This window comes from Nannospalax galili, unplaced genomic scaffold (assembly GCF_000622305.1).
Source record: "Nannospalax galili isolate Female #2095 unplaced genomic scaffold, S.galili_v1.0 scaffold315, whole genome shotgun sequence".
Lineage (NCBI taxonomy): Eukaryota > Metazoa > Chordata > Mammalia > Rodentia > Spalacidae > Nannospalax > Nannospalax galili.
The window spans coordinates 1170107-1195211 of record NW_008336851.1 but is presented as its reverse complement, the minus strand read 5'-3'; the positions used below and the strand labels follow the sequence as shown (position 1 = coordinate 1195211).

The window sequence follows — 25105 nt, the reverse complement described above, 5'->3', positions numbered from 1 at the left end:
ACCACTGAAATCTACCTGATGACTTTATATCCATGCTCAGATGCCAAGGAGCTCAGAAAGTAACCGACTATCACTAGTAATAATCAGATATATGGAGATTAGAAACACACGTGCAAACATTTTAATGTCAGTTACACTGAAAATGAATTTTTCTGTATGAAACTGTGTATTTTAATAATGAAGTAGAGATCTTTTTAAAAGGTTAAAACCTCATTTAACTTTATGTCTTATAGAGTTTATACTGAGTACAATATTGTATAACTGTATTAATTCAAATGTAAACTTAAAAATTTACAGCCAATTCTGAAAAAGTTGCATCGTAGCTCAGAAAATTGTTATTGAGTATGTTAATGCTGTTGTAATGAAATACTTCTTCTACATATGTGGTTATTAAATAAATAATTAACAAATAAAAATAGCATCATGCTAACAAAAAATTCTCAAAGAATCAAAAAATATTAATAAAAAATAATCTCAAAGAATTAGTAAAAATATCTTTAAAAGTAAATATTAAAAAAGATTAATTCAATTAACATTACCAATCTCACCAAGAGATAAATAGATTTATCATTTACTTATTTACTTACTTCTGTTACGGCCTATCACATACTTACTATCAAGTAGTAACAAGTACTTGTAAGTAAAAGTACTTACAAGTACTTTTTCATTGCAATATCATTACAACCTTATGTAATAAGAACTGTCTTCACTTGAGATAAGAAATTCAGGTTCAAGGGGATCCAACACCCTCTTCTGACTCCATGGGCACTGCATGACACAGGTGCACTTACACACATGCAAGCAATACACTTCTTCTAATCATGTGGTTATTAAATTTAAAAAAAATCAAAAAATAGTTCTTCAAAGCATAAAAATTTGCTCCTTACTAATTAGTAGATGTGAAAAACATTACCACTGAAATCTACCTGATGACTTTATATCCATGCTCAGATGCCAGGGAGCTCAGAAAGTAACCATCTATATAGAGATTAGAAACGCATGTGCAAACATCTTAGTGTCAATTGCATTAAAAATGAATTTTTCTGTATGAAAATGTGTATTTTAATAATGAAATGGAGATCTTTTTTAAAGGTTAAAACCTCATTTAATTTTATGTCTTAAAGGGTTTATACTGAGTACAATATCGTATAACTGTATTAATCCAACTGTAAACCTAAAAATTTACAGCCAATCTTGAAACAGATGCATCTTACTTCTGAAGATTTTATTGAATATGTCAGTGCTGTTGTCATGAAATGCTTCTTTTAATTATATGGTTATTAAGTAAATAATTTAAAAAAATAATAAGATAAAATAATATTAAAAAAAATTAAGGTTTGGGCTGGACAGATGGCTCAGTGGTTAAGAACACTGACTATTTTGCAGAAGACCCAGGTTCAAATCCCAGCACCCACATGGCAGCTAATAACTGTCCGTAACTCCAGTTCTAGGGTATCTGAGAGCCTCTCTGTCCTCCATGGGCATTACATGACACAGGTGCACTTACCTACAGGCAGGCAATACACACATACACATAAAATAAAAATAATATAATTTACCAAAGGTCACACTGCAATAACACTGACTCCAAATTCTGTGGTGTCAGGAAAAATGTTTACTATGAAAATCAAGCTAATACATTTTAACAATTCACTGTTAGACAATAATTTATAAATACTTTAACCCAGTATCTTGGAAGAAACCAATTGTTTAAAACTTCCAGAAGACCTGTCAGTGTTAACAGAGCAGGTCAAGCATAATTTCTTATAGAAATTTCTTATTTCTTATTCTAATTTCTTATTGCAGATGAAGACACATCAATGGTTTAAGGAAGGGGGATAAGCAAAGGGTCCTGACAAAGTGTGCTGATAGGTGGCCTCACACTGAAGAGATCTAAAGGAGCCCTGTCTATTCAGCTGAGCTTAGGCCAAGATGTTATGATGCTAATTTTTCATTTTCTAAATTAAGATATTCATTAACTATGTTAGGTATTTGTAATTCCTTATTTTATTGAGGTTTTTAATTTAATCAATACTTTCATGTTTTTATCTTGTTTATAGAACCATATCACTTATTTCTGTTTATTTTATGGTACTAACCTTCTTCGATGTTTAACAGCTATACTTTGAGGCCTATACTAATCTGGTCAGAGGGACTTGAAGGACAGTTTTGCTCCCTGCCCTCCAGGTTGACTAAGTTCCAAGGGACTATGGAGCATCTCTCAAAATGTCCTGTAACTGTGGTATAACTGCCCTCTTGATCAAGGAGGCCAGGGAGACCTCACCAGATGGACTTGAACCAGTGTCCAGTCTACAAACAGGAGGGTCAACACAGAGGAAATATATCCTCCATGTTTCCAAGTGAAGCTAGCCATAGTCAAGCAGGACCTTTGACTTATCTTCACATAGATGGAACTGGTAAAAGAAAGGAGCCAAGGGCTCCTTACAAGCCCATGTGACCTCTGAGGAACAGATCCTCAAACGATCTTAAGAGTAAAAATAAATTGTTTAATCTGGGCCAACCGTATGGCCTTAAACACCCAAAAGGAAAGCGTAACCAAAGATTAGTGTGATCAGTGTAATTCTTTAAGAGCCCATGTGTATAGCTAAAGGCTACATAACAAGAAACAATGCCAGACGGGAGATACCTTCCTTTGAGTTGTTGGCCAGGGTGACCCAAGAGACTCACAGACAGTAACCCAGCACAGAACTGGGACAATGAACAGTGACCCCAATCTTATCTAAAGGAATGTTGGCAACTGACTGCTGCTTTATGAGGAACAGCTTATCTTCCTAAAACAACTCTAGATGGCTGACTAGACTCAGTGGATGGACTAGCACTGGTTAAAGGCTGGGGGCACTGATAACACAGTGGACAGTAACAGGGATGACAAGAGTATATGGGCTCCCCAGGGACAGAGCGGAGGCTATGGGAGGGTGCCATTTGGGATGTGGGTATAAAGATGAATAAGATTGTTTAGGATGTTCTGTATGAAATATAAAAAAAAAATCAATAAAGAAAAAAATGAGTTATATTTGAGAAAGAAAAAAATTAGCATTAAATCTGTATAACCATAACTTTAAGAATTCTACCCTTCCATGTTTCTCTATTAAAAAACAGACTACACCAAGATATAATCAACAAACCAAAAAATGAACAAAAACATATATTGGTTGAATATTTCCAAAAATGTATCAACCTAGGCAGACAAAAAATACCTAGAGTGATATTCACCAAATGGTAGTAACAATTATTTCTGAGTTATCAGAATATAATACAGTATAGAAAACCAAAATCTTCCTCTGTACTTCCTGTATCAGAATGGCTTTTCCCTCATTTTCTTCTTTTCATATGTGTGGTATGTGTGTGTGTCTGTCGAGGCGGGGACCATTTGAAAGTGTGTGGGGGATGTATATGTGTGAATGTATATGAGGAGGCCTGAAGTTGATGTTAGACTATTCCTTGATTATTCTTCCAGCTTGTTATTTGAGGCAGGATCTGAGAGATCCTGGTATGACTGAGTCATACCCTGAGCTTGTAGACAATGCTAGTCACCTCTTTCTTAAAAAAATATTTAATTCTTTTATCTTTATTTTATGTGTATGAGTTATTACCTACATGTGTGTAAGTGCAGCTGTGTTGTTCAATGTCTGCAGTGCTCGAAGGCTTTAGTTGTCAATTTGACAGACCTGGACAGAGAGAGCCGCAATTGGGGAATTGCTTCCATTGGACAGGCCTGTGACTATGCCTGTAGGGTATTTCCTTGATTATTGAGTGATGTGGGAAGGCTCAGCCCACTGTGGGTAGTGCCACCTCTGGGCAAGTTGTTCTGTATTATATAAGAAAGCACGCTGAGCAAGGGCCAGGGGAGCAAGCCAGTAAGCAGCATTCCTTAATGGCCTGTGCTCTAGCTCCTGCCTCCAGGTTCCTCCCCTGAGTTCCTATCTTGGGCTCCCTCAGTGATAAACTGTGACCTGGGAGATGTAAGATAAAATAAACCCTTTCCTCCCCAAGTTGGTATTGGTCAGAGTGATTTGTCACAGCAATCAAAAAGAAACTAGAACAGAAATTGGTACCAGGATTGTGGGGTATTGCTGTGACAGACCTGACCCTGGTGTTTTGGGGAGGATTGTGGAACTTTGGACTAGAAAAGCCATTGACTGTTTAAGAGTTTGCTTCTGTGGAGCTTGGAACAGTTATGCTGAAAGAATTGTAGACGATGGATGCCTGGCTTGTGAAACTTCAAAGGGAAGTGAAGGCTATCAGGGCTGTATGTGTGATATTTTGAATTGAGAATCTGTGGTTTCTGGTCAGCTGAGGATGAAGAATCAGCTGGAATTAAGAAGAGACCAGAACCACTGAAGTGAAACCTTTGCTTTACTGGGACAATTGATGCCAGTTAGCCAGGGCTGAAAAGTCAGCTGTGGGTAACAAGAGATCAGCATCATAGTTATGAAATTTTCTGGGAGGTGCTTCCTCAGGGTCAGCACACAGAAGCTGTGTTCCAGAGAGGCCCTGAGCCTCTATTTCAAGCTGGAAGCAGGAATTGGTAATGTGAAAGTGACACCTACGTGGTTCTGGTGTTGAAAGTATGAAGAGGTCACAGACAGCAGCTGAGGCTTGGCACCCTGAGAGGCCAGGAAAGGCCATTGGTGAAAGTAGAGCCTCAGTTTCAGCGGAGACCCCAGGTTTGAAGGGGTCATGGAGAGAATCTGAGGCTTTGCACCCCAAGAGGCCAGAAGAAGTCATTAGAGAAGGTGTAGCCTCAGTTTCAGTGGAGACCCCAGGTTTGAAGGGGTCCTGGAGAGAATCTGAGGCTTTGCACCCCAAGAGGCCAGAAGAAGTCATTAGAGAAGGTGTAGCCTCAGTTTCAGTGGAGACCCTAACCTTTTGGAGATGCCAGGACCATGGGACGACAACCAAAGGCAGCAGCAGGTTTGGAATGGAGCCAGTCTGGGCCTGCAAGATGAGCTGTGTGTGCTGTGGATGGCAGCGCCTGAGACGCGGAGCTGCCAAAACCCTTTGGAGCCCAGAAGATCATGAGTGAATCCCAGATGTCCCGCCTTGAGCTACTTTGTTGGACTAAGGTTTTGCTTAATTGTGCCCAATTCCTCCCTTTGAAATAAAATAGTACTAACTTGTTTTTACTTTTGCAAGAGCCCACAGTTGAGAGAACTTTAAAAGAGACTTTGAACTTTAAAACGTTTGAGTTTTTTAAGGACTCTGGAACTTTTAAAGTTGTACTGCTTTATGTTGTGATATTAACATTAACATCATACCTTGGAGATAAGAAATGGAAAGCCTGTGGTTTAATAGTGATGTGTTTGTGTGTCATGTTAACAAGGGGTCAATTATGCTGGACAGCTTTGGTTGTCAACTTGACAGACCTGGGAAGAAGAAGCCTCAATTGGGGAACTGTCTCCACTGGACTGGCATATGGCCATGTCTGTGGCGTATTTTCTTGATTGTTGAGTGATGTGGGAGGGCCCAGTACACTGTGGGTGGTTGTTCTATATTGTGTAAGAAAGCAGGCTGAATGCCAGGCATCGTGGTGCACACCTTTAGCCCCAGCACTCTGGAGGCAGAGTTCAAGGCCAGCCTGGTCTACATAGTGCGTTCCAGGCCAGTTGTGGCTATATGGAGACCTTGTTTAAAAAAAAAAAAAAAAAAAAAAAAGGACAGGGGAACGTACAGTAAGCAGCATTCCTCCATGGCCCATGTTTCAGCTTCTGCCTCCAGGTTTCTGCCCTAAGTTCCTACCTTCGGCTTGCTCAGTGATGTACTTTGAGTGGCTCTGGAGATGTAATACAAAATAAATAAAACCTTTCCTCCCCCAAGTTGATATTGGTCAGTGTTTTATCACAGCAATTGAAAAGAAACTAGAATACCTACAGAGGTCAGAAGAGGGTGTTGGATCCCCAGACCCGGTGTTATAAACAGTTGTTAGCCACCATATGGGTGCTCGGAATTGAACCTGGATCCTCTGTGAGAAGAGTCAATGTTCTTAACCACCAAGCCATCTCTCCAGCCCCCAAAAGTGCTAGTCTAACTAGCAGGTTACCACACCCAACTGAGATGTACATGGGTTCTCTGGACCTAAATTCTAGTCTTTTTGCTAAGGACTTTAACTTCTAAGCCCTTTCCCTAGGCTCCTATATTACATGATTTCTTTGTTTGTTTGTTTGTTTTACAGGGTCTCCCTATAGACCCAGCTGACCTGGAACTCACTATGTAGAGCAGGCTGGCCTTGGCCTTGAACTCACAGAGATACGCCTGCCTGAGTGCTGGGGACTAAAGGCGTAGGCCATCATGCCTGGCATTACATGACTTTTTTAAAAAAAAGAAGTATGTATCATTTCACACAAAAAAGTTTTTAATAAGGAAAAAAATCTATGTGTTTATTATGAACAATTATATTCTAAAAAATTTTCATAATCCCTGACAAAAACTTAACAGAAATGTGCCCATCCTATAAAAACAGAAAACATGCTAAGATTCATTTTTTCATTTTAACATGTACAGTTAAATATATATGAAAAATTAACTTACTTTATCAGTATGATGCCAGAATCATGATCTCTGGAGTGGCAGGCACAAAACTTTGTCCTTCCCCTGGAGACTGATCCCAGGCCCTCACATATGTTAGGCATGTCATGTCTTAAAACCACCAGAGAATTCAGCTATCAATTATATCTCATCCACAGTTTCTACTTCACTGCTTTAACTACCCCCTGAAACATTAGCATTAGACCATACTCATGGCTGGGTCTCAGCTGCAGAGACTTTCATTTAATTCTATGGGGGACAGCCTGGTCAGTGAAAATTTTCAAAACCTCTAGGTCATTCCTGTATGTAGCCAAGGCTGAGAACCACTATATTACAGCCTCTCTTGGCCCCTGAGCAGCCCTCTGTGTACCCTGGGGACTTTGCTCCAGTTCTTCATGCTCACTTTCATCCACGGGCAATAGAAGAGATGGCAAATGACCACATGTACATAGTACCACCACAGGGCATACAGGGAAATTTCAGTCCAAAGAGACCATGGGCATCTAGCAGTCATGCACCTTATGTTTTGCAGCACAGCTACATCTATGAACCTTTTGTGAAAAAAAAGAGACCAGATGCTCCTTATAATAACTTTAAAAGTCATACTCCAGGGAACAGTAAAAAGTGATTAATGCCTATTCATATTAAACTAAGGTAGCAGAGAGGGCAGTGGAAATAGAATTAATTCCTAGCTTCTGCACAGAACAAGCTTTTAAATACCTAAGTAGTCATTATCCTACCTCTCGTTGCTGCTGATTCAAATTATGTGAATTCCTCTGGCAAAGAGCAATTGTCTCTACCATAGTGTCTTCAACCTTCTTCAATGAGAAATCCTCTTTGGTATCTAGATTCAAAAAGAGTATATGATAGAACTTGTGAACTGCAGAAGCCTCATTATGGAAAGCTATAAATCCCTTAAAGTGTCTAACTGGCTGGCCCTTAATTGGCAGCCTGGCCTTGCTCAAGCCTGGCTCTGCTCACCCCTTATCAGTTGGTCACTCCCAAGCCTGAGAGAAAGTGTTTGTGGTGCCCACCTGTCTCCTCTAGGGCCATAGCTAACACTCCTGCCAGTTTCTAGGGAAATAATCTTGAGAAGGAGACCCTCAATCACTCCAAGGACACCAAGCCCGGGCACTAACTCAAATCCCCTCTAAGTGCAGCTGTGTCCCACAACCCTGATATAAAAACCCCACATTTTGTCTAGCTGTAGAAGCTTGGTTCCTGAGGACAGCCTCTACCTCTCACTGTATCTTCTTTGAATAAAGGAAGGTATATTCCTTGACTGTTGCAGGTCTGGCTCTGGCTTCTTGTCTCTATCTTTCCTTTTATTTTCCAAAAATCTAACAGTATAAACATCACTTAAAGATATATTATCTATAACCTCAGAGTTTTGTAAAAAGAACCTTTGTTTAGTTTTTCTGATGGTTCATCTTCACTGTCAACTGAATTTAGAGTCACCACAGAAATACCTTTATCTTTGAGTGTGTCTGTGATGGTGCTTCCAAACAGGTTTAACTAAGGAGAGAAGATCTACCCTCAAAGTGTGTGGCAGCATCCCACGGGCTGGAGTCCAGGGTGAAAACAAAGGAGAAAGTGAACAGAGCACCAACCACACATCTCTCTCTGCTTCCAGACTGCAGATGCAATGTGACCAGTTGTCTCACACTCCTGCTGCCATTGCTAGAGCTGCTCATGCCCTAAAGCCTTCCCCACTATGATAGACCACGTGCCGAAAGTAATAACTAAATGTTTAAATGTTGGCTTATCACTATGAAAAGTAAATAAAATATTTACTGAGGTTCCAAAAAGATTTAGTATAATAACAAGATGACCAAGATATAGTACAAACTCCATTATCTAGGACTTGGGCATCAAGAAATATGGGCAAATTACCTACGGAGAAGAAAGATAAACGTGTATTAGAGCAATGTGTGGAATAAAGGGTTCAAGAAATGCTTTATGTTAAAGAGGTGAGGTCATCTAAAATCGCCCAATAAGGAACTCCCTGACCTTCAGGAAATATATGCTAGACTGTCAAGGAAATAAAAGCAGATTCCTGACTCAAAAATGGATGAAGGAGTTGAAGAGACATTTCTCCAGAAGACAAAATACACAAATGGTCAAAATAAGCACATGAGGATCTGGAGATGGTTTAAGAGCACTGACTGCTCTTGCAGAGGACCCAGGTTCAGTTCCCAGCATCCACATGGGAACTCATAATGATATGTAACTCTAATTCCAGGGGATCCAATGCCTTTTCTGGCCTCAGCCAGGTACGCATGAGGGGCACATACATACGCAAATGCAGGCAAAACACATAAGATAATAATAATAAAAAGCATACAAAAAGATGCTCATCAAATAAAACCTCCTGACACCCATTAGGAAAGATCCTATGAAAGAAGACCAAAGGAGGGGAGTTGAAGGGAAGACAGGGAAGGAGGAGACAGAAGAGGAAAGGGCAAAAGCATCGTTATGGGTGTGGCAAAAGTGCACTCGTGTACCGGTGAGGACGTAAACGGTGCAGGTGTATGGGAAACAGACAGCAATTCCTTAGAACATTAAAAACAAGGGCTATGGGTTTGACTCAGTGTTATAGCATCTGCTTAGCATGCATGAGGCTCTGAGTTCAATTCCCAGCACAAAATGAAAAAAAAATGTAGATGACTACTTTATCTAGAAATCCTACTTCTGGTTAGATACCAAAAAGAAAGAAAGAAAGAAAGAAAGAGAGAGAGAGAGAGAGAGAGAGAGAGAAAGAAAGAAAGAAAGAAAGAAAGAAAGAAAGAAAGAAAGAAAGAAAGAAAGAAAGAAAGAAAGAAAGAAAGAAGGAAAGAGAAAGAAGCTAAAAGATTTCTGGGCACTGATGTTCACAGCAGCATTATTCACAACAGACAACAGGTGGAAGTACTCAAGGGTCTCCTAAAGGGTGAATAAACAAATGTGCTATATAGCAATATGACAGAGTAGGATTCAGCTTCAGAAAGGAAAGTTCTGACATGCTTTCCAACATTTATGAACCTTAAGACATTATACTACGTGAAAGAAAGCAATCCATGATTTCATTCATATGAGTCACTTAACCAAATTTAGAAGACGAATGCTGGCAATAGAAAGCAGAAGACAGAGGCAGAGGCAGCGTGGCAGACAAAACAATTTGCAACTAGATGGTGGTTATGGCTGAATTATATACAATATGGTCATATTTACCATCTGTCCTTTGAACTTTTTGGTAAATTTTGTAACATTTACTATAATTTAAAAAATTAAAAGGAATGCAATGAACACAATGAAATTTTTATATAACTGGGTCAAAAATCACTCAAGATTTCAAATTGTTAGTTTTTGCTGCTTTGGGTTAAAACTAATTGGAAGCTCTAATGTGCTGTTTGGGCACATTACACCAACTTTAAGCACGTGAGTTATGTACCTGCTTTATAGATAATCAAATCCTAAGTACAGAAATACAGCCGAGAAGGCAGTCGATAGCCGTGAAGAAGGTTATGCTTCCCATGCACCTAACTTCACTGACAACAACAAACCGCAGTGGTTTTCATGATTTCCTACTATGCACCCTGGAAAACTAGCTAAAGCCAGTTTACATGAAGGTTGATGAGCACTACAATGTAATTATTACTTAATGAAGATAATTTATTAAATATCAATTTTTTTCAAAACATGAGGTCCATGGAAGAAAAACATTTTAAATTTACATTTAAGACTTACTTTCACCTTTATGTGTTATCTCTTGAAGTCTGCTTTGTAGTCTCTAGGAGGTAAAAATACAAGTATGCTTTAAATTTCTACCACCACATATTTGAATTAACAAGTCTTAAAGGTAAAACCCTAAGAAATAACAAGGAGAAGAATTCATTAGGGTCAGCAAGATGGATCAGTGAGTAAAGGTAACTGCTACCAAGTCCGATCACCCCAGTTTGATCACAGGGACCCACAAGGTAGAAGAAGAGAACTGACTCCCACAAATTGATCTCTCATGCTGTGGCACGTATGTTCCCATACAGATACACGCATACACATGCAAATAAATAAATGTTAATTTTTTTTTAAAATAATGATGGGGCTGGAGAGATGGCTCAGGAGTCAAAAGCACTGGCTGCTCTTGCAGAGGACCTGGGTTAGGGTTCCCAGCACCCACATGGTGGCTCACAACTGCCTGTAACTATAGTTCCAGGGGATCCTACACCCTCTTCTGGCTTCTGCTGGCACTGTACACACAAAGCACATACATGCAGGCAAAACACACATAAACATTAAAATTTTTTTAATTTAAAAAAATGTTCTTTTACTTTCACTCAGAAATAAAAACTTGTGCCCACAGCTACAGTATGGGAAAGGCTCGGAAAGCTTGTGTCACTATTCTGCCCACATCTGCTTCCCTCGTAGCATTAAACATTCATCACTGACGGCCCTCAGGATAGTAAGGAGGATCTGGATTTATCCACAGTTTGGATAGGGTATAAAATTCATTACTGTGTCATGAGTAAAAAGGGTGAGTTGGGCAGGTACCAACAAAAGGACATGACAAGTCTACCCTTAGAGAGTGGGCCACAGTCTGAGGTGTGATTTCTCCCAAATATACAGTTGTACTGGATTCTGAATTCTTAAAACCCCTTAACTGATGTTTATGAAAGCTTCTTTAGTAGGTATTGAAGCTGATCCTAAGATAGTCCTCTACCTAAAATCTGCTCCTTTTCTTGGGGGTTCTTTATAGGCCAAACTCACAGAACTTTAAATAATAGATTTTTTTTAGCTTACGAATTATTATCAGCATTCACTCCTACTCCTCCTCCTCCTCCTCCTCCTCCTCCTCCTCACTCACCTCATATAATAGTCAAATGATGGATAAATCCCCAAATTTACCCCTCTTCTTTCCATCATCACTGCTGTTCCCATGCCAAAAGCCCTCATCGACTCAAGCTGCACCACTGTAGCAGCCTTCTAAGTGACTTCTCATTTCACTTCCTTTTCTCTTTTCTCTGCATATCACTCCCATAATTCTCTTGTGGTCACCAGAACAATCCTTATGATACAAATAAGTCAGTTCCCTGCTTTTCAACTCTTAAGCATGTCCTAAAAAATCAACTCCAATCTGTACCTACCCTCTTCAGAGCCTGTGTTGTATAGCTATACCCAGCCAAGCTTCCAGCATTTTCCTGGTAAGCCTTAGCTAAGCTGGTATTCTCCTGGTCAAAGCTGCTGACATTCTCCTGGTAAGCCTCAGCCAAGCTCCTGGCATTCTGGTAAGATATGCTTCTTTATATTAGCAAGGGTTTGCCAATTTTGATCTTGTTACCTGCTAGGATCTCTTACTTCTCCTTCCCCCATGCAGGCCAGAAATACTTTTACTTAACCTTTAATACTTTAACCTTTAATACTAGGTTTATAATACATTCAATAGATAAATTAAAAGAAAATAAAGATATATGGGTACTTTATACATTAAAAAAAAAAAAAAGATCCTACACAAAACCTCTAAAGAGTATTCTTTCTTGGCCTATTTAGAATCCTAGGGCTAGAAAGAGAATAGAAGCTAATATGGAATATTTTTAAATTATGTTTATATGTGTGTGTCTGTAAGGAGTATATGCATGTAGGTGCAGGTGCCTGCCAAGACCAGAAGATGGGTCAGATTCCATGGAGTTGGAGTTACAGAAAGTTGTGAGGTGCCTGATGTGGGTGCTGGGAACTGAACTGATCAGGCCCTCTGTAAGAGCAGTACATGCTTTTAACCACTGAGCCATATCTCTAGTCCTGGGATTTTATATACAAACAGGACATCTCTAATCTATTCCTAGCTAGCTAAAACAAACATAAAAATTGATGTGACACTTCACACCATCAGAATGGCTACTATAAAAGAAACAGACAACAGCAAGTGCTATTAAAAGCAAGGATGTAGAGAAAATAGAACCCTTGTGCATTGCTGGTAAGGATATAAAATGGAAAATAGAATGGCAGTTCCTTAGAAAATTAAAAAGGAGTTGGGTCTGGTGGCACACACCTTTAATCCTAGCACTAAAGAGGCAGAGGCAGGTGATCTCTGTGAGACTGAGGTCTGTACAGTGAGTTCCCGGCCAACTGGAACTCACTGGGGCTACAGGGAGATCCTGTCTCATAAAAGAACCACCCCAAAAGTTAAAACTATTATGACTTGGTCCAATGATTCCACTTCTGGCTATATGCCCAAAAGAAATGAAAGTAGGACTCAAAAAGTAGGAACAGTATTCACACTAGCCTTAAGATAGAAGTACACCTTAGGGACATTATGCTAAGTATAACAAGCCAGACACAAAAGAGCAAAGCATTCACAGAGTCATTAAGAATGGAAGTTTCTGGGGGTAAGCGCAGAATGTGGAGTCATTATTTAATGAGTACAAAGTTTCAAGTTGTGATATTAAAAAAATATTCTGGAGATAGATGGTGGTGGTTACATTATTGTAATCTTACTGAACTGCACATTTATTAATAAAATGGTTAAAATGGTGAATTTTATGCTATGTATACTTTGCAATCATTTTAAAATGGAAATAATGTTTTTTTTAAAATTGAAGAACACCAAATTCTAGTGAGACTGTGAAGCAACTCAAAGTCATATTATTGGTGAGACTAGAAGGTGGTGTACTAATTTGTACAAAAAGATTAGCACAAGAGTGAGGACAGCAGCTCTAGTTCATAACAGCCAAAGTCTAGAAAGATCCCAGGTATCAGTAAGTAAGAGAATGGAGGCTGTAACCATATAGCTAAGTATTAAGTATTACTCACCAGGAAATTATTGCCAAATGGAATAAGAGATTGCATCATAAGGGTTAAGGAATTACACAAAGAGGGGCTGGGTGTGGTGGCCACGCCTTTAATCCCAGCACTTGGGAGGCAGAGGCAGGCAGATCTCTGTGAGTTCAAGGCCAGTCTGGTCTACACAGCGAGTTCCAGGTCAGCTGGGACTACAGGGCGACCCTGTCTCAAAACAACCAAAAAAAAAAAAAAAAAAAAATTACACAAAAGAAAAGTTAGTGGATCTTGAAAGAAACACATAAGACATTTTCTCTGAAGGTCTAAGTGTCAAGTAAAGGGAATGATTGCTATTTTCTTAGGAACCTAATTACATAAATATGTATATGTCAAAAAATCCCTATCAAATGTTATATTGAAAACTCGTAGGTCCTCTTCCATGCATATAAATTTTACCTTTAAAAGAAAGTGTCACAAAGAAAGTGTCATCACAATATGGAGCACTACTCAATGATATGCATGCTAAAATGGTCAGGGATAAAATTTACTTTTGTCTGTAGCTTAGAAAGTGACCAAAAAGAATGACGAAGAGACATACAAATACAAATGAGGCATAGTGAATACAGTCAAGTGTTACCTCCAACAGTATTAAGAAGGCACCACGAATATCTCCTTTTTTTTCCAATAAATAAGCAGTGACCTCCTGAAGTTCATACTTTTGTGTAATCTAGGCAAAAAGAGAAGATAGACATTTTCATTTGTAATAATCAGAATAATCATCAAAAAATTCATATCTCTGTTATGCTGTTATACAGTGTAACATGCAGATATTTGACTTTCTTGTCTTAAGAGTGAACCCATTCGACAGCTCTACATAGAACAAATTTATGTATTTATAAAATTTGTTATACATCTAAATGAGGTGTCACTGGAGAGAAGTCAATACACATATATAAACAATAATTATATAAACTAGAAAATGATCAGTTATAATTCTACACAAAATATTTAGAACAAAATGACTGAAAATATTTTTGCTACATATTTAGCAAAAATTAATAAATTAAGAATATCCAAATGGGAGCTGAAGAGATGGCTCAGTGGTAAAGAGCACTGACTGCTCTTGCAGAGGACCCAGGTTTGATTCCCAGCACCCACATGGCAATTACAAACCGTCCTTAACTCCAGTTCCAGGGGATACAAAGCCCTCTTCTGACCTCCACAGCATTGCACAACACGGGTGCACTCACATACATGCAGGCAATACACAACAGCACATAAAATAAAAATAAATAAAATATTAAAAAAGAATATCTACACCATTAAGAAACATTAAGCAAGCTAAGAAAATCAAAGAAAAAAGTTCAGAAAATCAAAGAAAGAAAATAAGAGAGTTTATATAGAAGTGTCTTTGAAAATACTGACAAAATAAATAAACCATTTTACAAGAAAAGGAAAGCACAACACATTAAAGGGCTAATAGAGTGTCTTAGTTTCTATTCCTGTCTCTGTGATAAAATACCCTTTGACAAAAGCAACTCAAAGGAGGAAGGGCTCATTCTGGCTCAAAGTTTAAGGATACAGTCCATCATGGTGAGAAAGTTAAAATGGCAGGAATTTGAAATCCAAAGCAGAGAATAAACAGTGCGTGCTAATGCTAACACTTATTTTCTCTAGTTTACATAGTCTAGGATCCCTCCCCAGCCAGGGAATGATCCTGCCCACAGTTAAGATGGTTCTTCTAAAATCAATTAACCTAATAAGACAATCCCTTACTGGCAGACCCAGACAGTATTTAATCTCTCACCCTTGTGCCTAGAAGCTTATCTTTTATGTGAGTCCAGATCCTGTCAAGTTGACAACCCTAACCATCACACAATTCAAAGAAGAAAAATGTGTGAACATCTCAATAAATGTAGGAAAGCATTCAGTCAAAGCAGCATCCTTTTATGACAAAACAGAGTAACTCTTATCAGAGTGGAATTTTCTTTAGAGATGTTATCTTTGGATAGTCTACAATAAACATGATATTTACTACAAAATATCTGCCACATTCCCTTAAAATGACAAACAAGAGTAGAAGGCACACTATCACTTCTATTCAAAAGTATCCTAGAGCTCCTAGATGTCTAAGAACAAGTATAAAATTGAAATGTAAAAATTGCCAGGTTACTATTCTTTTTAGAAAGTACTACTGTCATAAAATATCTAGAAACTATTTGAACTTGAAAAGAATTTAGCTGGCTGCTAATGTAAACCAATGCCAACAATGTCTCACTTTTAAATGCCACAGCAACAAAAATAAGAATGTCCATACAGAAATGTTTTAAAGCCTAACCAAAAGACACAAAAGGTATTTTAAAAAGGCAAATATCTCTGAATGGGAAGAATCAGTATTACAGGTGTCACTTCTTTCTGAATTAACATAATCCAACATATTTTTAAGTCACACATCTAAAATCTTTTTGGAGAAATTTTATAATGTAATCCCTGCAGTGATGTGGAGGTGGTAAGAAGCTATACAAGTAACCAAAGTACTCTAAAGAAAAAGGAGAAGGAAGCCAGGCACAGTGGGGCATGCCTTTAATCTCGACACTTGGGAGGCAGGAGTATCTCTGTGAGTTCAAGTCCAGCCTGGTCTACATAGCAAGTTCCAGGCCAGCTGGGGCTACAGAGAGACCCTGTCTCAAAAAAGACCAAAGGGAAAAAAAAAAGAAAAAAGAAAAAGAAGGATGCAGGACTTTCTCCAAATAATACACCTTTCTAAAAACTGAGTAGACTATAATATGCTGTGTAGGCATAGGAACAGACAAGGAAGAGAACGCAAAACAGATGCAAGCACAATTGGGACTTTGGTACATAGCAGCATGGCATTAAAAATCAGTGAGGAGAGTCAGGGGGACGGCTCAGTGGGGAAGAGTGCTGCCTCCCAAACCTGCCGGCCTCAACTTCACCCCCAGATCCCATGGTGGAAGGAGAGAAACCAGGAATGAAAGTTGTCCTCTGGCTTCCACACATGCACTGTGGCACACATGCACAATTCCTAATCATATACAGCATACACACACACTGATAAAAATAAAAGTTTAATGATCAGCGAAGAAGAGATCATAAAATGGCAAAAAATATGGCCATTTAGTCATGAAGTAGGGAAAAAAGACACAAACTTCTCTCTTGATCAGCCTACAGATGTATATTTAAGGTGGATTAAAAGCCTAAAATATTTCCTTGGCTAAGGTTGGGGCCTGCTGCCCATTTCCCCAGTTCTATGCTGATTTTTGTCTAAGTTTGCATGGGTCTTATACATGCTGTCATCATTGCTGTAAACTCTTATGAGCAAGTTTCCAGAGGCCTGGAAGACTCTGTTTCCTTATAGTTATGCACCAACCCTGGCTCTTACAATCTTTCTACCCCCTCTTCCATAATGGTACTGAGCTCTGGGTGGGTGAGGGTTAATACTGGAATCCTATCCAGGGATACACACTCTGTAGTCTCTTATTATCTACATTTTGGCCAGCTGTGGCCTTCTGTGTTCATAACCCTCTATGGCATGAGGAAGCTTTGCTGGTAAGAGTTGAGGAATGCATTAGTATGCTCTCTACTGTCTGCTCCCCTATGTTCCATGAGCCTTAGATGTAGAGGTTCCATTGTAAATGTGTCACTTAGGACTGGGCATCTTTCAGACACTTGGGATTCTGTAACAGTCTTCATCTGTTGCAAAAAGGAGCTTTATTGATGAGTGATAAATGGTATACTTGTCTGTAGATATAAGGATCCATATTTAGCATACAGTAAGAAATTACATTTAGAGTTTTCTCTAGGATCTATGACCTCTCCAGCCATGTGTATTTGGCTATGTTTATAGTACTACACATGAATTTCCTCCCATTAAGCAGGCTTTAAGTTCAATTAGATAGCTGTTGATTACCCCCCAAAAGTGCCACTACTTCACTGCTATAGTAGTTATGCTGGTCATTGTTGTGGTTATTAAGCTTGAGGGCTGGGTTGGACCACTGATTGATTTTCTCCCTCAGCAGCTTGCATATTGTCTTCTAGAACTATGAGAGCTAGTCTTCAAGGGAGGTGGCTTCCAGGTCAGTTCCAGTTCCATTGCTCCAAGTCCTGTGTCTGAAGTATGTCCTGTCTTCAGCAATAGGGTGTTACCTTCAAGTTCTGGGAGGCAATCAAGGGCTGTGGCAATAGCCTGTGTTATTCTGGGAGTCTCTTGGACTACCCTGACCAACAACTCAGTGAGAAATTATTGTCAGCTGATTACTGCTGGGTGAGGAAGAGTTGATCTTCTTTAGGGAAATGGCTCTAAACAGACTGACTAGACACCAGTAGATGAACTTGAACCAAGGGATGTCTGGGTACACAAACTTGATTCAATAGGCCTTAACATATATGACAGAATGCATGAAATCCAGTGGTGGTAGCAGATATGGGAGGGTGTAGATAGGGGAGGGAGTCTAAATATAATTAAGATGTATTGTATGAAATGCACAAAAATTCAACAGAAATATACATTGAGAAAATAAATCCTAAGAAAGAAGAAATTAAACTGTAAAAATTATGAGAAATCCTTTGTGTCAACAAAACAGGAATGAAAATAGGATACATAAAAACTTAAACCTTAAGGGAATGACAAATTAAAACACAAGCCACTAACATGTTAAACTAACATGTTAGATACACCAAATATAATGGAAAAACATTCTTTGCAACATATAAAATCAGCAAAGAATGAGAGATGGAGAAATGAACTAGATGTGAACAAGAAGGGCAAAAATGCAGTAAGAAAATGGATCAGGATGTCCTCAAATAACATACACTCCTTCAGCGGTGGCAGGAGTATACTATCACATTGTCAAAATGAAGAAGTTTAAATGTATTAAGTAGAAATGTCTTTCACTTGGTTAAATAAAACTAGGAATCATTGAAGTTGTGGGGAAATTGCATATATCAAATACTGCTGCTTACAGTATTATAACACAGAAACACTTGGGAAATAACTGGGTGATAACAGAGCTGTGCTACTCTAGCAGGCAGAGGTGCAGAGGCTGCATACATCCTAAGACGCCTCTGAACACAGTCCAGAACATGTTTAGATGAGGTCATCTGTAATGTCAAAAGACTGGACACCCCTGGAATAATTCCCTTTTCAGTGAAAATTCATACAGGCACAAGAAAATATGTACTCATATTTGAAGTATGTCCTGTCTTCAGCAATAGGATCTTACCTTCAAATTCTTAGAGATAATCAAAGTCTGTGGCAATAGCCTGTGTTATTTTGGGAGGCTCTTGAACTACCCAGACCAACAACTCGAAAGAAGCTTCTCCTGTCTCGCACCATGCTTCTTGTTACACAGCCAGCTATACACATGCACTCACGTACAGATATTTTGTGTCATTTTCAGTAGGCTTTCAACTAATACATTTCCCTCTGGTTTTTCATACCACCTAAGCATTATTTATCTCTCATCTCTCTCTTTCCCTGTCTTGTCCTCCCTTCCCCTTTCCCAGTTAAAGTACCCCCATTTTTCCCTTAAATACCTGTCTCCTATTATCCCCTCTTTTGAGTTCTTTCTTCCCTTTTACCCCCATGGTTCCTTGTACATCCTTCCCTCTTCTTTTCCCAGTTAAATACTCCCCATTTCCCCCTTGGTAACATCTGTTTCCTACTATCCCTCTCTCTGGGGCTTTCTTTCCCTTTACCTCCATGGATCCTTTCCACCTTCCTGGCTCCTGCAGTTACATCAGGATATATACTCACATATAAGGTTTTGATGCTATGGTCCACAAATGAGAGAGAACACATGTAACTTGTTTTCCTGAGTCTGTATTAGTTCACTTAGTAAAACAGTTTCTAGTTTCATCCATTTACTTGCAAATTTCATGATTTTATCTTTCTTTACTGCTCAGTAGAAAATGTACATTTTCACTATCCATTCATCAGTTAAGGAAAAATTTTGGTTGTTTCCATTTCTTAGCTATTGTGAAAAAGGCAACAACAAACATGGTTGTACAAGCATCTTTGCAGTAGGATGAGCCCTTTGGGTAAATGCCAAGGAGTGGTATAACTGTATCATATGAAAATATTTATTTTTAGTTTTTAAAGAGTTCTCCAAATGGCTTTCCACAGTGGTTGCACAAGTTTGCAATCCCACTGGTAGTAAATGAGTATGCCCCTTTCTCCACATCCTTGCCAGAATTTGTCGTCTTGATCTTAGCCAGTCTGACTTGGGTAAGGTGAAACCCTAAAATGCTTTTGATTTATATTTCCCTGATTACTAAGGATGTTGAACACTTTTTAAGATGAATCTTAGCCATTCTTTATGCATATATATACTTATTTATTTATTTATTTATTTTTTACAGTGATATACAGTTCAAGATATTACAGGTGGAAACAGGGAACACTTTTAAAGGTCTCCCAGCAGGCTGCAAGTTTTAAAAGCAGATGGTCCAAACCTAAGAAGACAGTGTAAGAAAAATCTTCACTTGAAATCTCAAAATAGTCTTCTAGCAGCCTACAATATTTAAGAAAAAAGAAAGAATGAAAAGGAAAAAGAAAATAAAGAGGATGCGTCAAGATGTTTGTTTTGTTTTATTATTTCTTTGGGGGTGGAGAGGGTAAAAAAAGTTTGTTTCCTACCTCAAACAGCTTTCCTCAAATGTAAATTCATTTTCATTTTATTTCATGGGCAGACACTGTCATGGACAGACACTGTTTCTTCCAGCTTTCATAACAATCTGAATTCAAGATAATATGTATAATATTCACTTTTCTGAAATCCAGTGTATTCATTTCAACAAATGAGTGTTCTGTGGGTTCTTGTTCACATGTGAAAGGAACCGGAACTTAAAAGTTAAAAATAAAAAAATGCAACTTATTTTTGATTTGGGTCTAGACTAATGGTTACTAATGAACCATTCAGCAATAATGGTCTTAAACACTTAAACAGGCAATGAAACTGCAATTAATTAAGGGAGTGTTGGTTCTAAGAACTGTGGCATTCATAAAGAAGTCTGGATGTAAGTTTTGAGCAATAATTTCACATTTGTAATAGCTACAAATAAAATACACGAATCAAACAATCCTATGAATAATGCTAAATAAAAAGTACATACAGAACTCAAATATCTTTTTCAGTAATTTTGTAGCTTATTCTCATTCAATAAAGTATTCATATGGAAAATACCAGTTAAGGCAGAGGACTAGTTCTATCATTGCTGATCAGAACTTCTTAAGAGCAAAATAACATTAACTTCCCTGGTTTAAACTTAATCAATTGTCTTGAAACAGGTTATTTTGCAAGATGAATATTTGTCATGCTTTAGAAAGTCAAAGCGGAAAGCATAGAAAGCCAGAAACTTCATTGGTTCATCTAGACGGAAGTCTGCTTCTAAGTTTTGGTACCCCAAACCTTTTTGCACACACTGCACAGATGCCCTTTTCATAGGTGCAACCCTGGCAGTGATGAGAACCTGGTTGGTGCACAGAACTTTTACAGATTCTGCAAGTGGAGAACTTATTCTTTCCATATGATCAAATCTTGCTTTTTTTTTGAAGTCAAAGCTTTATTTTCATTCAGCTTTCTTCCACTACTTTCTATGGTATTCCTTGCACTATCTTTCCACGTATCTGGAGTGATAATGGTACCAAGTTTCTTTTCACATTTTTTTTGCACACCATTCTTCCAAGAACCAAATGCTCCCTTAGCTGTACAAGCAGCAGTCTCCACAAAATATCCATAACACAGCCAGAGAAGAATCCCCCTTCTGATTCTTCGCCATTTTTATTTCTTCATTTGAGAACTCTCCATTCAGATCCAAAGCTCATCTTTTAATTGGGTCATTTGTTTTCTTGCTTCTTTGTTTTTTCAGGTCTTTGTATATTCTGAATATTAATCTCCTGTCAGGCATGTAGTTGGTAAAGATTTTTTTTCCCACTGTATGGGTTTCCTCTTCATTTCCTTGGTTGTTTCTTTTGCTGTGCAACTTTTTAGTTTAATGACGTCCAACTTATCAATAGCTGACCTTAATTTTTGAGCAATTGATGTCTGATTTAGAAAGTCCTTTCCTACACCTATCTCTTATAGGGTATTGCCTATGTTTTCTTCTAACAGTTTCAGAGTTTCAGGATTCACATTGAGATCTTTGATCCATTTGGAGTTGACTTTTGTGCAAGGTGGTAAATATGAGTCTAATTTCTTTCTTTTACAGGTGGAGATCCAGTTTTGCCTACACCATTTGTTAAAGATGCTGTTTTTCCTCCAGTGCATGTTCTTAGCACATTTGCCAAATATTAGGTGGCTGAAATTTCATGTGCTTATGTTTGGGTCTACTGTCATATTCCACTGATCTACATGTCTGTTTTTGTGTCAGTACAATGCTGTTTTTATGACTAGAGCTCTGTAATGTGAGATCTATACGGTAAATTCCCACCCCCAGTATTGTTCTTTGTGCTCATCTAGAAGCCTCGTCTCTGAAGACTGGCTCACATAAGTTTTAGAAAACATTATGCAAGCTGCTAAAGGAGAAAATCTATCAATGGTCCAATCCCAACTTTAAAGTCTAATAACCATAACAACGGCCAGCACAGCAAACTATATTGGTGCAGCTGTGGCACTTTTATCTTGGGGGTAATCAGCAGCTATCTAACTGGACCCGAAGCCTGCTCAATGGGAGGGAACTCATGTGTGGCACTGTAAACATAGCCAAATACACATGGTTGGAGAGGTCATAGATCCAAGAGAAAACCCTATCTCTATCATGTTCCTAGACAAATGTAATTTCTTACTATGTGCTAAATATGTACCCCTATATTTACAGACAAGTATACCAGTCACCACTCATCAAGAAGCTTCTTTTGGCAACAGATGGGACTATTACAGAGTTCCACAACTGGTCAAACACAGAGAATAAGTGTCTCTGAGATGCCCAGCCCTAAGTGACACATCTATAATGGAACCTCTACATCTAAAGCTCATGGAACATAGCAGAACAAGAAGGAGAGAGCATACTAATGCATCCCTCAAATCTCATGAGCAAAGCTTCCTCATGCAACAGAGGGTTATGAACACAGAAGGCCACAACTGGCCAAAGTGTAGCGAATAGGAGAGTGCAGAGTTCATGTTCCTGGACAGGATTCCTACATTAAACCTCACCCACACTGGGCTCAGCACCATTGTGGAAGAGGGGGTGGGACGATTGTAACTAAATATTTTTCAACAGCGAAAGAAGCAAACTGATTCATTTGATAGACACTGTATCATTAAGATGAATTAGGTACATTTAAATGCAGAAAATTGACTAATTAAAAAGTGGAAAAAACTGTTTACAATAGCTTATGTGCTTTATGATATTGTTAATACAAATTTTAAAGCATATAAAGCTATCATGTATTTTATATACAGAAACATATATAACAAAAATAAAAATCATGGATTGAAAGGATAAATACCACACCAGCATTAGGCTGGTAGTGGCCTCAAAGGAAAGGAGAGAGAGAAAGAGACAGAAAAACAGTACTTTATTTTTAAAATAAACAAGTAAGGCAAATGTTGACCTTGAAATTCATTAGGTGAGTATAAACATAGTTCATATTCTACACATGCCTAAATACTTGAAATATTTCATAACTCAACATTTAAAAATATTTTATTTATCATTTTATCTGTATGGGTGTATTGCCTGCATGTATATAAGTGCACCCATGTCATACAATGCCTGCAGAAGTCAGAAGAAGACATTGGATTCCCCTAGAACTGGAGTTAAAAACAACTGTTAGTTACCATGTGGGTGCTGGGAATCCCACCTGGGTCTTTTGCAAGAGCAGCCAGCTCTCTAAACTACTGAGCCATCTCTCTAGCTCCAGATAATTCAACTTTAAAAGAAATAGTTTATTTATTATTTTATGTGTATGAGTGTATTGCCTGTGTGTGTGTGTGTTTGTGTGTGTGTGTGAAAGTGCACCCATGTCATGCAATGCCCCTGGAGGTCAGAAAAGGGCACCAGATCCTCTGCAACTGGAGTTATGGACAGTTGTTAGCCATCATGTGAGTTTTGGAAACCGAAACCAGGCCCTCTGCAGAAGCAGGCAGTGTTCTTTATCGCTGAGCTGTACCTCCAGCCTCAACATTTTTTAAGCATGAGGGCAATTCAGAAGGTGAGTGTAGAAAATACAGGTTAATATTTGTTGATAGCAAAAGTAAAGGCATAATGGTATATCTTAAAATAAATTACAAAAATACTGAAATAATTCCATGCATTCTATTGGACCACAAAGCAATAAGGCTCAAATATCAACACTGGATGAAGCTCTAGTCACTACATGAACTCATGGTGATTTAGTGGATCTCTGTGACTTCAAGGCCAGCCTGGGCTACATAGTGAGTTCCAGGTCAGCTGGGGCTACTGCTGTCTCAAAAAGACCACCAAAATAAATATAAATAAATAAACAAATAAATAAATAAATAAATAAATTTGAAATGGGAAATGGGAAACAGTGGTTTATAACACACATGCAGTCTCTCTCATTTTTTTTTCTCTCTCTCTTTTGGAAACAGAAGGAAATGAATATGGGAATCAAGGCATAGAATGTGCTGAAGCTACTGGATAATTATTTAGGCTCTAATAGTTCACAGCATACCACGATTATTTGATCATCACTGTTATCAACTGCTTGGGATTCCCTTTTCTAGACTTATCCTGCTGGCTAGAATTTCATAACATGGATGGATGTGCACTGTCTGATTAGCAGAATAAACAGAGAAGCAGGCTGCTACAGCGTGCCACCACTTATTAGCTACCACCTTATGCAAGGATCTTCACAGGTGGGTCTCCCTGTGTATGCCTGGCAAAGGAATGTTCAGGAAAAGTTCACTCTTGTCTTCTGTATACAGTTGGCCTTACCTGAATAGTTTCTTCCAGACGATAGCACTCAAGGACTTGCAGTGTCTCTATGACTTGGTTTGGACTGAACTGACACAGCAGTTCAATGAACTGCTCTGTAACACATGGAGATATTTGTAGTGATTCTTGATTTATATGAATACCTTCCCTGAAAACAAAGCAAGATTCCTAAATAGTAGCAGTATTAAAGTACACCTATAATTAAAGACATAAGCATATCACATTAAAATCAAAACCACCTTCTTGTAAGATAAAAATATGAATTTAGCGAGGTGTGGTGGCACACTCCTTTAATCCCAGCACTCAGGAGACAGAGGCACATGGAATTATAGCAACTCTACCTTAATAAACAACCTCAGCAAATGTCTCAACTATACTTCCCTTACAGTCCTAATCACACCATATTGAATTAACTTTCTTATCTGTCTTCTCTAAAAGACTCTGTGAGGCCAGATATCATGTGTCTCAACAAAATACTACTAAGTAAAATAAAGAGCCTGTTAACAAATGTTTTTAGCATTCAGGTGAGCCAGAAAACTTTCCAGATCTTTAAGCCAAAATTTTAAGTGTTGCCAGCATTTTATGTACATCAGCCTTTTGTCAGTATGTCTTATAAATTCAAGCTTATGATGCAAATTAAGATTAGACATACCAGACTTCCATCAGGGTAGCTGCTGGGAGCTCAGCAGACCTCCAGAGAGTGCGAGATTCTGGCCTCCCTCTGGCCTCCAACTACCAGAGGGCCTGAGAACTCCAGGGGACAGCCTAAGAGCCCCTGGATCCTGCCTCCACATGGTGGTGGGCTTCCCCTAATTGCACCATACCATCCCCCTACTTGGGATTTTGTGAGGCCCCTCCCAAGGCCCCAGGGCAGATCTGGCTTTGGTAGGCT

The 25105-nt window shown here is 38.6% G+C and overlaps 1 protein-coding gene and 1 pseudogene across 6 annotated transcripts in view; both read right to left on the bottom strand.

The window, feature by feature from the left end:
• Vps8 (VPS8 subunit of CORVET complex) overlaps positions 1 to 25105 on the bottom strand; it is a 359227-nt gene that overhangs the window by 127363 nt on the left and 206759 nt on the right. For 5 of the 6 annotated variants that reach the window (XM_008831321.3, XM_008831320.3, XM_029562651.1 and 2 more), the window contains 4 exons: positions 24214 to 24361; positions 13934 to 14023; positions 10273 to 10315; positions 7287 to 7390 (listed from right to left, as the gene is read on the bottom strand). In XM_008831321.3, coding sequence (XP_008829543.1) covers positions 7287 to 7390; positions 10273 to 10315; positions 13934 to 14023; positions 24214 to 24361 — 385 coding nt within the window. The remainder of the gene's footprint in view (positions 1 to 7286; positions 7391 to 10272; positions 10316 to 13933; positions 14024 to 24213; positions 24362 to 25105) is intronic. The other variant, XM_017797693.1, reaches the window with a different exon arrangement.
• On the bottom strand, positions 20685 to 23519 carry LOC103732676 (annotated as a pseudogene).